The 10,750-nt window shown below is 37.9% G+C and overlaps 2 protein-coding genes across 6 annotated transcripts; one reads left to right on the top strand and one right to left on the bottom strand.

Annotated features, from left to right (window-relative positions):
- Positions 1-609: 609 nt before the first annotated feature.
- Positions 610-8,647, top strand: LOC113281262 (pre-mRNA-processing factor 39-like). 5 transcript variants are annotated; one of them, XM_026529996.1, is made up of 14 exons: positions 850-906; positions 1,153-1,253; positions 2,509-2,532; positions 2,625-2,738; positions 3,182-3,349; positions 3,677-4,043; positions 4,140-4,283; positions 4,907-5,059; positions 5,143-5,259; positions 5,368-5,448; positions 5,624-5,773; positions 6,309-7,218; positions 7,469-7,914; positions 8,264-8,647. In XM_026529996.1, exons 4-13 carry the CDS (start codon positions 2,704-2,706, stop codon positions 7,603-7,605), a joined length of 2,262 nt encoding a protein of 753 aa, XP_026385781.1. In that variant the 5' UTR covers positions 850-906; positions 1,153-1,253; positions 2,509-2,532; positions 2,625-2,703; the 3' UTR covers positions 7,606-7,914; positions 8,264-8,647. The 5 variants fall into 5 exon arrangements, with proteins under 5 accessions (XP_026385749.1, XP_026385757.1, XP_026385781.1 ...); XM_026529964.1 differs by lacking the exon at positions 850-906 and adding an exon at positions 610-793 and having other exon boundaries at positions 2,509-2,738; XM_026529972.1 differs by lacking the exon at positions 850-906 and adding an exon at positions 610-793 and having other exon boundaries at positions 2,509-2,738; positions 8,219-8,644.
- Positions 7,766-10,354, bottom strand: LOC113358927. Its single transcript, XM_026602660.1, has 3 exons — positions 9,865-10,354; positions 9,259-9,525; positions 7,766-7,872 (listed from the first exon to the last, which is right to left on the bottom strand). The coding sequence occupies exons 1-3, from the start codon at positions 10,352-10,354 to the stop codon at positions 7,766-7,768; spliced, it is 864 nt and encodes a 287-aa protein (XP_026458445.1).
- Positions 10,355-10,750: the final 396 nt, after the last annotated feature.

The raw sequence follows: 10,750 nt of genomic DNA, 5'->3' as shown, positions 1-10,750 counted from the left end.
GATTTTTGCGGACAACTTAAAAATCTCTCTGTGAGTTTTGCAGAGAGATTTGAATCTCTTAGAGCGACTGAATTAACTCGCTCTGGATGACTAGATAAATGCACATGTAATATACCGTAACTTGCTAGTTGTCTAACATTTTGAAATTCATATTGTTTATAATTTGGTCATAAATCAATTTGGTCGAGGACTGGTTGGTCTTTTGATTTTTTTTTATTTCATTTTACTTTTGATTTCATTTTGCAGAAAAATTGGTACAACAAAATTATGGAAAGAAATTACTAAAGATCATAGATTTTTATTTCGGAAAAATTAGAAAAGAAGAGAAGGTGTAAAAAGGAAAGGAAAAAGATGTGGATATTTATAGACGTGACATAATGTTTGCGATATAGAGTCCACCACTGGCTATATAGACAAAACCGCCAACGATAAAGACTCCATCGCTCGCGTGCAGTCAATATCACTCCATAACAACTCCATCGCTGAGCCGTTTTCCAATAGTGGTGGTTAGTTTGCCAGGCCACCGGTGCGTAGGAACCGACCTAGGGGAATGGTAATCCAACTGAATACCAAGGTCTCATAAATCCCACGTTCCAAATTCCGTAACCTAACACAAAAATTACTCAAGAATTACCCAAGACTTGACTCGTGCCTTCTTTAAAGAATGAAGCCGTTGTGTGATTAATTCCCGCTCGGAATAACTAGGGTCTGTTGTAACGCGATTAATTACTATATTCCCAGTTCATCCTAAGAATGGCTGTGTTAAATCAGTTGGAGATTCCTAATCATCGAAGTAAGTTACCAATTACTTTTCACTCTGTTTAACTATATTAGCTTTTGTGTAGCTCACACCGAAAAGGGGAAAAATCGAGTTAATGAAATTAGGGTTATAGGAAAATTTAGACGGTACAGTATTATTAGTATTAATCAAACTGAATTGGGTTTTTGTCCTATTTTCAAATGTATTTTATCACGCTGATTTTTGTTCAAGTCTCTCTTCATTATTTGCAGTTTGTTAACATCAGATGTGAATTTATTGTTTTGAGATTGGATTATTTGCAGTTAGTTAACATTACTTGATTTGTGGTACTTTATGCATCCTGTTTACCATCCTCGTGGCTTATTATGGTTAGGCATGTTTTTATGGTGCAGCCAAAACTAATGAGGCCATACTACAGGGATCTGGTTTGCCAAGCGCAACAGAGTTCGGTGCACGGACTGCTCTTATAGCAAAGACTGAAAAGACATCACCTGTAAGTGGTCAAGTTAACAATTTGTATTGTCATGGCGGTATTCAATGTTTTGATGCAATGACTGTAAACTTTACAGTTATGGCCACATTTATCCAACCTGATACCCTTCAGATGCAAATTATTGTGTAATCTGTCAATTACAGATATCGTTCATTAGTATATGATCAACACTGTGTGTCAGCACTTCTTGTCTGTTTTGTCATAGGTGCATTTCCGATCAGTGGCAAGTACTTGTTTCATCATTCATGTCAAATGGCCATGACAGATCTTTCTTAGTGCAGCACTGATACTGACATTGTATTTCAACATGTCTGATGCCTTTCCACAACAGTGTTTCTCAACGGCCATATCTGAGGGACACTGCCAGTATGGTTCTCTGTGCAGTTGATCTTTATCTCACTTCCCGTTCCATTTCAATAGCAGTTAGGCAAAGAAAGATGGAAGAATCCCCCCACCCCAGTGCAAATGGGATTCACCCTAGACCTCTTGGTACAACCACCAAGTGTCCGACCAACTCATCTGTTGGACACTTCTGTGTTAGGATATCATCTGTGTCCGACCTCTTACGATGAATGAGGCATGACACAAATTCATTTTTCCCTTGGAAATATTCATTACTACGTTACTCTGACTCTACCGATTGAAAATTCTTCTGACCAAGGTTTTGAGACAATAGGGATATTCCTCGCATGTTGATCCCTTGAATATTGCTATTTTCTGTAAGCTGATGAAGCAACTTCTGTGTTAGAATATCATGCGATTCTAGTCCTACAGCTACCTGTGTACTGTTATTTACTGCTCCGGGCCTTCGTTCTTGATACCTTACTTTGTCTCTATCCTTCCAATTTCTTACTGCACGACGATGACTAAATTGCCATTCACTTAGATGGTGGGTAGAATTTAAGCCACCTGTCATGCACTAAGCTCCATCAGCACTAAGCAGTCAGAAAGTAAGGTATGGCGGTACCTGCACCATTTTAGCGCAGTTGTCTTCCGGTCTGACCAATATGGTGGTACCTGCACCATGATGAATCACAATCAAATGCTGAACTCTATTTAGGGATCTATTGTTGGTTTTTCGCTATAACACCATAAGAAAATTCCTCGCACCCAGTTAGTTACCTCTATATTCCCACTGTTATACGGAACCTACAATTCTGCAGATATGTCTTTTTTTTTATGGTTAGTAAAACATGTGCTCCAGTTTCTTGGCGTTTCTGGAAGCCCCCTGATGTTTATTTTTCTGCATTTACAGGTTGACTTGGAGAAGATCTGCCTAGTATACGACACTTTCTTGTCTCATTACCCTTTGTGCTATGGTTATTGGAAAAAATATGCTAATCACATGGCAAACCTATGCACCATTAACAGGGTTGTTGAAGTTTATGAACGAGCATTAGAATTTGCGACCTACTCTGTTCATCTATGGGTCGACTATTGTACCTTCGGCATGTTGTTATTTGAAGATCCAAATGATGTTCGAAGGTGATAGATGCTATACAAAGAACTTAAGTTCTGAAAATTATTTCCAGTTTAGGGGATTTTTAAGGTAGTGAATCGAATATACTTTCAGTTACAAAAAGAAGCTAACACCTCCAGCTTATGTTGGAACTATTCTCAGTTTGTTTTCTGGAATTTGGAACCTACAACATAGTGTTTTAGAACCCTGTTTTTGCTATCGTTACTTTTGGTTTAAATAGTTTCTTTTTTGACGTAAAATTCTGTAAAACTAGTATTCGGAGTAATTTTATTAAACGATGTAAAAGTGGATTCTTTGTTTCCTGTCTTCTTAGAATGCTGGATGAGTAGTAATAGGATTTAGAGATTACTATCTGCTCTTAAATATTTTATATCCTTAAAGGTGAAAGTTAGATCTCTATTGTTTTACTAATGTTATTAATATTATTCTGTTTGAAATTGTTTAACAGATTATTTGAAAGAGGAATGTCATTTGTTCGCAAAGACTATTTGTGCCATCTCTTGTGGGATAAATACATTGAATTCGAGTATTCGCAGAAGCAGTGGAGTTCCCTAGCTCATATCTTTATCCTATCTCTGAAAATCCCAACCAAAAAGCTGAATAGCTACTATGACAGGTAATTCTCTGATCGTCTTGGGTTGTTTCTGCTGCAGTATATGCCTTTTCGGTTATAGTGAAGCTTAGGTATGATCCTATATTAAGCAGTCCCAGCGATGTTTCTCTCAAATGAATGTGGTGTTGATGTGTTATCTTGGATATTTCGTTTGTTGCTTGCACCCATATCACGGACTTAGTGCAAATGTATTAGTCAATGTTTCCATTTTTTTTCATTATTAATAGTGTTCAAGTTTCACGTCAACTTCAGTCTTCTAGCATCTAAACTGTGGGTACTGCCAAATTAATTATGACTTCTTCTTGAAATTTGTTTCGCAATTTTCCTCAGTTTTAAAAAGTTCTCCACCATTTGGAAAGAAGAAATAGTATCTCAAGGTACTGCTGTCACAGACATACAACCAGGATCTGGTTTTGAGATCACTGATTTAGCAGCTTATGAGGACGAAGATATCCTTGGTGTGATTAAAGACCTTCTAGATCCTGCACTTGGCATGCGTAGGCTTAATGCTTTGGAGAAGTATTTGTCAGTTGGAGAACAGTTCTATCACAATGCTAGTCAGATAGATGCAGATATCCGATGCTTTGAGGGTTGTGTCAAGAGGCCTTATTTCCATGTGAAACCGCTTGACCTTAGTCAGCTAGAAAACTGGCATTACTATCTAGACTTTGTTGAGATGCAAGGGGATTTTGACTGGGTACGGATTTGTCTCCTATCTTAGTGTTTAGCTCAAGTTTTTTTTTTTTTTTTTTTTCATTATTGAAAATATCTAACACCCATATGTTTTTGACAGACCGTAAAACTTTATGAGAAATGCTTAATTCCATGTGCTAATTATCCGGAATTTTGGATACGCTATGTGGAGCTCATGGAAAGTAACGGAGGAAGAGAAATAGCAAAATTTGCTCTTGATCGGGCAACAAAATTTTTTGTGAAGGTAGTAATTGTCTTCTTTTTTTCTTTGTTTTTTTTCTCCGTGAAGGCTACTTACAAGAGAATTACTAAGTTGTAGTTGTACGTTCATTAGCTTTACCAGGTGAGAATCCTTTGTAACTTGAACTTTACCTTTCTGGATTGACTGTAAGGGGCTTTCAATCTGATTTTTATGCAGACATTTGAATTATTTGAGAATTGTATGTTTAAGTTAATATTAGTGTTATGGGATATGTACATTTTTGTTCCACATTAGGAAAAAACACGTTGCAAAGAATTTGACAGTTTGCTTGAGATATATCCAACAGTCCGTAAAGGATATTTTTAGTTGGTCCTAGCAAAGATTAATTCATTTCATCCGAGTGTTTTTGTCAGTTGAAACAATAGGCACTCATTTGCACGGAGAAACCTAGTTATTCTAGCTGAGACATTTCTAACAATTTTGAAACATTTGGAAACAATACATTATTATACTGCTACATATCTACACAGAATAGGATTTCTCTCTCTTATCACAACAAATGGAACTGGAACAGGTTAAGCAGTCTGAACCCATGGTTCAAGATTTGTTCTGTCCTGTTATTTATTCCTTTCCTTTTAGCTAAATATGGTTTCCCTTACTAACAGGGTGTACCAGCTATCCATTTATTTTCTGCAAACTTCAGGGAGAAAATAGGAGATGTTTCAGGTGCCCATTCTTCCATCCATAGTTACAGTGCGGAGTCGGATTCTGACTTTATTGAAAGAGTTAAAAGAGAAGCTAACATGGAAAAACGTCTGGTATGTAGTATCCAGTATGCATTATGTCAGGTCTGTCTGTCAAAGTAGAGATTTAACCAGATGATTTTCTGTTTTTTTTTCAGGGAAATAATGAAGCAGCATATATTATATATGAGAAAGCCCTAGAAATTGCAAAAGAAAAGCAAATGGCACATGTCCTTTCCACTCTTTATGTTCACTTTAGTCGATTCAAATACATGGTAGGAAATCATATTCGTCAATTTACGTTTGCTTTCTTTGATGTAGTAATGTTTTATCTATTACGGATGCCTACTGGTTTCTCTTTCTAACTTGTTTCTTCCTAATAGGTCAACGGTTGTATAGATACCGCTAGAGGTGTCCTCCTCCAGGGTTTTCATCAGTTGCCTCATTGCAAATTACTTCTAGAGGTATTTATCCTTCTTGATCTGTTACCGTTATATTAGTTTTGATGTTTTATAGGATTCTTATATGGAAGATGGTTCTGCTTTTACTATCTATTGATTTTCGTATCAATCTAGTTATTCTTAAAACTCTTTTATCTAGATTGCATCGTTTAAAAGATTTCCCTGTAATATAATGCAGGGACTGTTGAACTTTGAGATGATGCACAGAGGGCCATGGAATGTAAAATTGGTTGACTCTATTGTTGAACATTCAGTATATCCTGGGCCTAATTCATCTAAAGTTCTGAGCCCTGAAGATCGTCAAGATATTTCAAGCTTATATTTACAGGTCAGGTTTCTCTTCAAGTTTTAATTCATTTGATGCAGTTCTACGCCTGCTGTTTAATTGAAGAGGTATAGGGCCAGCAAAACTACAGGCGTGTGAAGCTCAAATTCAAAGATTAAAATGTCCATTGAGCAGTCCATTTGCAAGAGCCTGTCTTACCCTCTGTTATTCATCGTATTTATTTATGGCCCAATCTGTTAGCCTGTTGAGGTTGACGTTTAAGTTTCCCTTACTAGGGTGTTACTAGGATTTTAGCCACTAGTCTGTAGTCAGAATCATGGTTTACATTTCTTTCAGTAGGGTTTTGATTTTGAATCTCTGCTTGGACTCGCAGAGTTCGGTGTTATCACTTATTTGACTGATCAAATGATCAATGATTAATATTTCATTCCGACCTCATCAGTTCAAAGAGAACCCGTCATTTATTTGTAGCGAGATATTTTGTTATACTTAACCTCATATCTTAAATCTAGATTGATAACTTTCTCCTGTTTCAATCTGCCTTTACCTTTTGCTAATGCACATTTGCGTGCAACAGTTTGTGGACCAATGTGGGACAATTGATGATATTAGGAAGGCACGAGAACGGCATAGGAAGTTATTTCCACATATAATGAACCGTACATATTGTATCACAGAGGGGCAGGATATGATCATTAGTTTGCCTTCTAATGCTCCTGAAGATAAAGTTTCCGGTATATCAACAGAGTGTTTGACGCTTGACCAGAAACGAGCATCGCCAAAAGGACCTGACATCCCTAATGGAACCCCATCAGAAGGTATTGATGATACAAAGAAAACTCCGCAACCACAGGTATCACCCAGAGTTGTAGAACAGTCTGAACAAAGTGTAATGGAGCAGAATTCAGGGGATAATGATTTAGTAAATGATGTCAGTAACCAGTGCGAAACTTTGAAATCCCCGCAACATCCTTTGGAAGGTGAACATGAAGAAGAGCAGGAAAATATGGATATTGAGCCAAAGGATGCTTCTAAACCACCTGAACTGAAAAATGTTTCAATAAATTCTCGGGATGTAGAAACCCGACATTTGACCCCCACTGTTTCTCATGATAGTGATGATCCTAAACCAGACCCTACATCACATGCAAGTGAACCAGAGAATGATGCTTACGCATGCACAAACTCTGATCACTCGTCCCAAGTTCATGTTCAAGCAGATTCTGACCCTTCACGTTTGTCAGCTAATCCAAGTTTTCAACAAACTCAATCTCAGAATCAGCCACCGGGGTCGAGAATTATTTTATCTGATTCATCCGTTGCTAATGATGGAAATCGGTCTCAGATTAACTTTAGTCGGCAAACTCCTGGAGATGCTAGAAGTAGCTTGCAAGGTTATCCTCAAAACCAGTCATCCGTCGCACAATCAGGAATTTTTATGCATCAAGTTTATCCTCCGTTCAGTCAATACCAACAGATGCAGCCAGGTATAGAAGTTCAATCTTTCAATCTAATGTCATTGCAACAGTTCAATTGCGGGCTGGCTTCTTTGTTTAAGTTTGATTGTTGAAATATAACCAGCTTTCATGTTGATTCTTAAAATTTGCTTTTTGGAAAACTCATGATACTTTTATATCACAAGCTCCAACATAATCGAGAACCATACGCATAAATACTTTCATAATATTTTGTTTCTAGTGTGTATTCTGAATTGTAACAAGAGTCGCGTATCTCCAGTATCAAATGTGCAGCAACAGAGTTACGCGTTTGTACAACCTCCTGTAGCTCAAGCAGGATCCCAAGTCCCAACCCGTTTCTTTCTCTCATGCGCAAGTTCATTCATATCCACCTCAAAGTGGGCAAATGCAGACTAGTCAGGCATACATAAATCAGCTGTGGCATTACTATTATCAGCAGCAACAACATCAACAGCTACCACAGGCACAACAACTGCAGCAGCAACAATTTGTATTACAGCAGCAGCAAATTCTTGCACAGCAGCAGATACTTGTACCGCAGCAACAGCAGCAGATTCTAATACCACAGCAAATGCAGCAACTCTAATACCACAGCAAATGCAGCAGACTCTAATACCACAGCAACAGCAGCTCCAGTTGCAATTGCAACCTCAGCAATTTCCACTACAGACGCATTTATGGAGCCAAATCAGTTACCACCAGCAGGTAATGTTTTTACTCCTTAAGTGAATTTTTCTTGTCTCTCATGTTGAATGCTACACTGGCTTAGGGTTATCTCTGCAAACATATCATGGAAGCATTTGGGCATACTTCGACATTAATTGTTAGGTTCGGCACCAACCAAAAAGTACCAGAATTGCCCTTGGTGAAAGTGAAAACCAACCATATAAAAAACTAAATAGCATGAAAGTGAAACTAGGATATTACTGTCAGTTCATGAATATGAACAAATCTTATGCCTATTGCAAATACTCTTCTCATGCTCATGATTCTATCATGATTGTTATAGTTATGATGTGAATATCGAGTTGAAGTCATGTTGCTCACTGTGTAGAGCCAAGGAACTGCTCAACCTAATAGCCAGTCATCTGGACCTGCCAGTCCTTTGGGTACCCAATCACATCCTCCCAGCGTTTAAAGAAGCTCAGGATGTTTTTCAGTAGCTTCGCTGCATATGAACCTAACTGGCAGTTCTCCCCTCAGATTTGTCCAGGTAAAGTTTTTGTAAATATAACAGGTGTTTGTATTTTAGATTTGTTTGTCAGGCTCATAACCAGAAGTAGCTATACACTTATAACTAATATTTCCAGTTTATAGTGTGTGTAAGTTGTAAAGTACCCCATGTGCTTAAGATCACTAATCAAATCTTTTGAATTTTCTCTGGCATCAAACCATCCTTAATAATAGAAATTCAGTGTTTGGACACTTTTGATGGCCATCCAACACTCAAATTCTTCAGTGTGTTGTGGTACAGATTTGATTTGATTTGATTGAAACTCCCTCCCATAATACATCATCTACTTTGATATTTGGACAAGTTATTCATCGATTGAATCCCATATATTTGTTATATTCCGTTTTCTACACATACTAAATACCATTCGTGACCCATAGGTTTCATAGTACCTCACTCAGAAAACAAATCAAATTTTGGCTGGTAAAATGAATCAGTGGAGTCTCATGATGTCTGAAGTGGTTTAGATTTAGGTGTATTAGTGCTCTGGTGGACTTTAGTCATTAACGAACTCATTCCCCTTTCCTCTCCTCCCCGCTCCCATGAAAATAATTACTTTGTTGAGTAGACTATTGTAAAATCTCATTGTAATAGTGTGCGTCTTATTCCCCTTTCCTCTCCTCCCCTCTCCCAAAATAAAAATAATTACTTTTTTTTTTTTAAAGAAAACTTAGGCAAGGCCTAATGACATAGATTGATTGTAGTGCTAGTGGTGTCGTTGTTTAGGCAAACATCAGACCCATTACTGTAGTTCTTACATATAATAGTCAAGTTTAAGGCTTGGAGATTTTGGGTTCTATGTAAAAGTTTAAGACCTGTTAAGACAAAAGTTACAGGATTAATGCTTAAAACTGAAGAGGCACTCAATAACTCTTTTTCCCTATGGTAGTTTCTGCTAAATCTTCCTTTGATTGCTTTGATGTAGAGAGCATTGAAGTGTTTCAGGATGTCAGTGGTTTCAGCATGTATTTCAATGTTCATGTGCTGCTTGTCCTCTGCCCATGCAAACGCCAAGTCTGCTCCTCCTGTGGCTCCTCCTGCTCCCCATTGGCCTGTGTGTCCTCTGCTATCAACATAGTTTCCTGCAAAATCAGTTATAGTCAGAGCTGAAAAGTACTAAGAACTGTTAGGATCCTGGATAGTGCAGATTTTGATTAAGTATCCATAATTCTGCTGTTGTGGGTAAACCCCAACATGGATTCTTGTTGGTGTTATCTGAGGATCAATATCATAATTTTGGCCCCGGGTATTCAGAGCATGATGGTGCAGGTTGTGAACTCTGTTATATTCACAAAGATGTTGTTTGATGTTGAGAGAAGTATTCTTAGCAATAAGAGTGATGTTTTGGAATACCAGGTCACATCTGGCCTTCCAAATGAACCAGCAGGTGGTTGCATAAGTGCAATTATTTCCATTATTACTTGGATTGTGGAACCAAGTATTAAACCAATCCATGAAGCGAGTGTGATGGTCAAAGAGACCAAGATTTTCACCTAGCATTTGATGCCAAACCTCAACCGCAACAGGGCAATTGAGGAACAAGTGTGTCATTGTTTCCTCCCCACTATTCCAAATTTTGCATATGAGATCTACGTAGTGTAGAATGCTTGCATTTTTAGCATTAGTTGGGAGGATTTCATGAGCACATTTCCAGAGGAAGATTTTGATAGCTGGTGTCACTTCCATGTGCCAAATAGAACTCCAATTTCTTGTGTTGAGATCATTCCTGTACAGGTTCTCTATTTTGGCTTTGTACAAAGCTTTGGCAGAGAATTTTCCCGTGCTGTTGAGATTCCAGTGTATGCTGTCTTCTTCCCTGGGGTGGATAGCTAGATTAGTGATGGCTTGAGAAATGTTACGGCTGAAGAGTTGCTGGATAAACTGCAGATTCCATTCCTTTTGGTCTGTCATTAAATGAGCTAGAAACTGAGTATTATTTGGGCAGTTTGCAGGTTTTGAAAGCTTGTATGTTTATTTAGGTAGCCAGAGGTTTTCCCAAATATTAGTTTTGTTGCCATTGCCTATCCTCCAGACACAATGTTGTTGAATGTTTTGGATACCTTCTAGAATTCCTTTCCATATCCAGGAGTCTCCATCTTTGGAGTACATTTCTTCCCAGTAAATACTTGGCATCCATCAATTGGTACCATAGAGAGTCCTTATCTTGTTCCAGCCTCCACCCTATTTTTGTTATCATGGCACTATTGAAGAGTTCCATGTTCATGAATCCAAGACCACCAATATCTTTTGGTTTACATATAGTTGTCCAAGCTTTTGGAAATCAACCTGTGGGATTTTGTAAGTTTT

The sequence above is a fragment of the Papaver somniferum genome, chromosome 1 (assembly GCF_003573695.1).
Source record: "Papaver somniferum cultivar HN1 chromosome 1, ASM357369v1, whole genome shotgun sequence".
In the NCBI taxonomy this organism is placed as follows: domain Eukaryota; kingdom Viridiplantae; phylum Streptophyta; class Magnoliopsida; order Ranunculales; family Papaveraceae; genus Papaver; species Papaver somniferum.
This window is presented reverse-complemented; position numbering and strand designations above follow the sequence as displayed.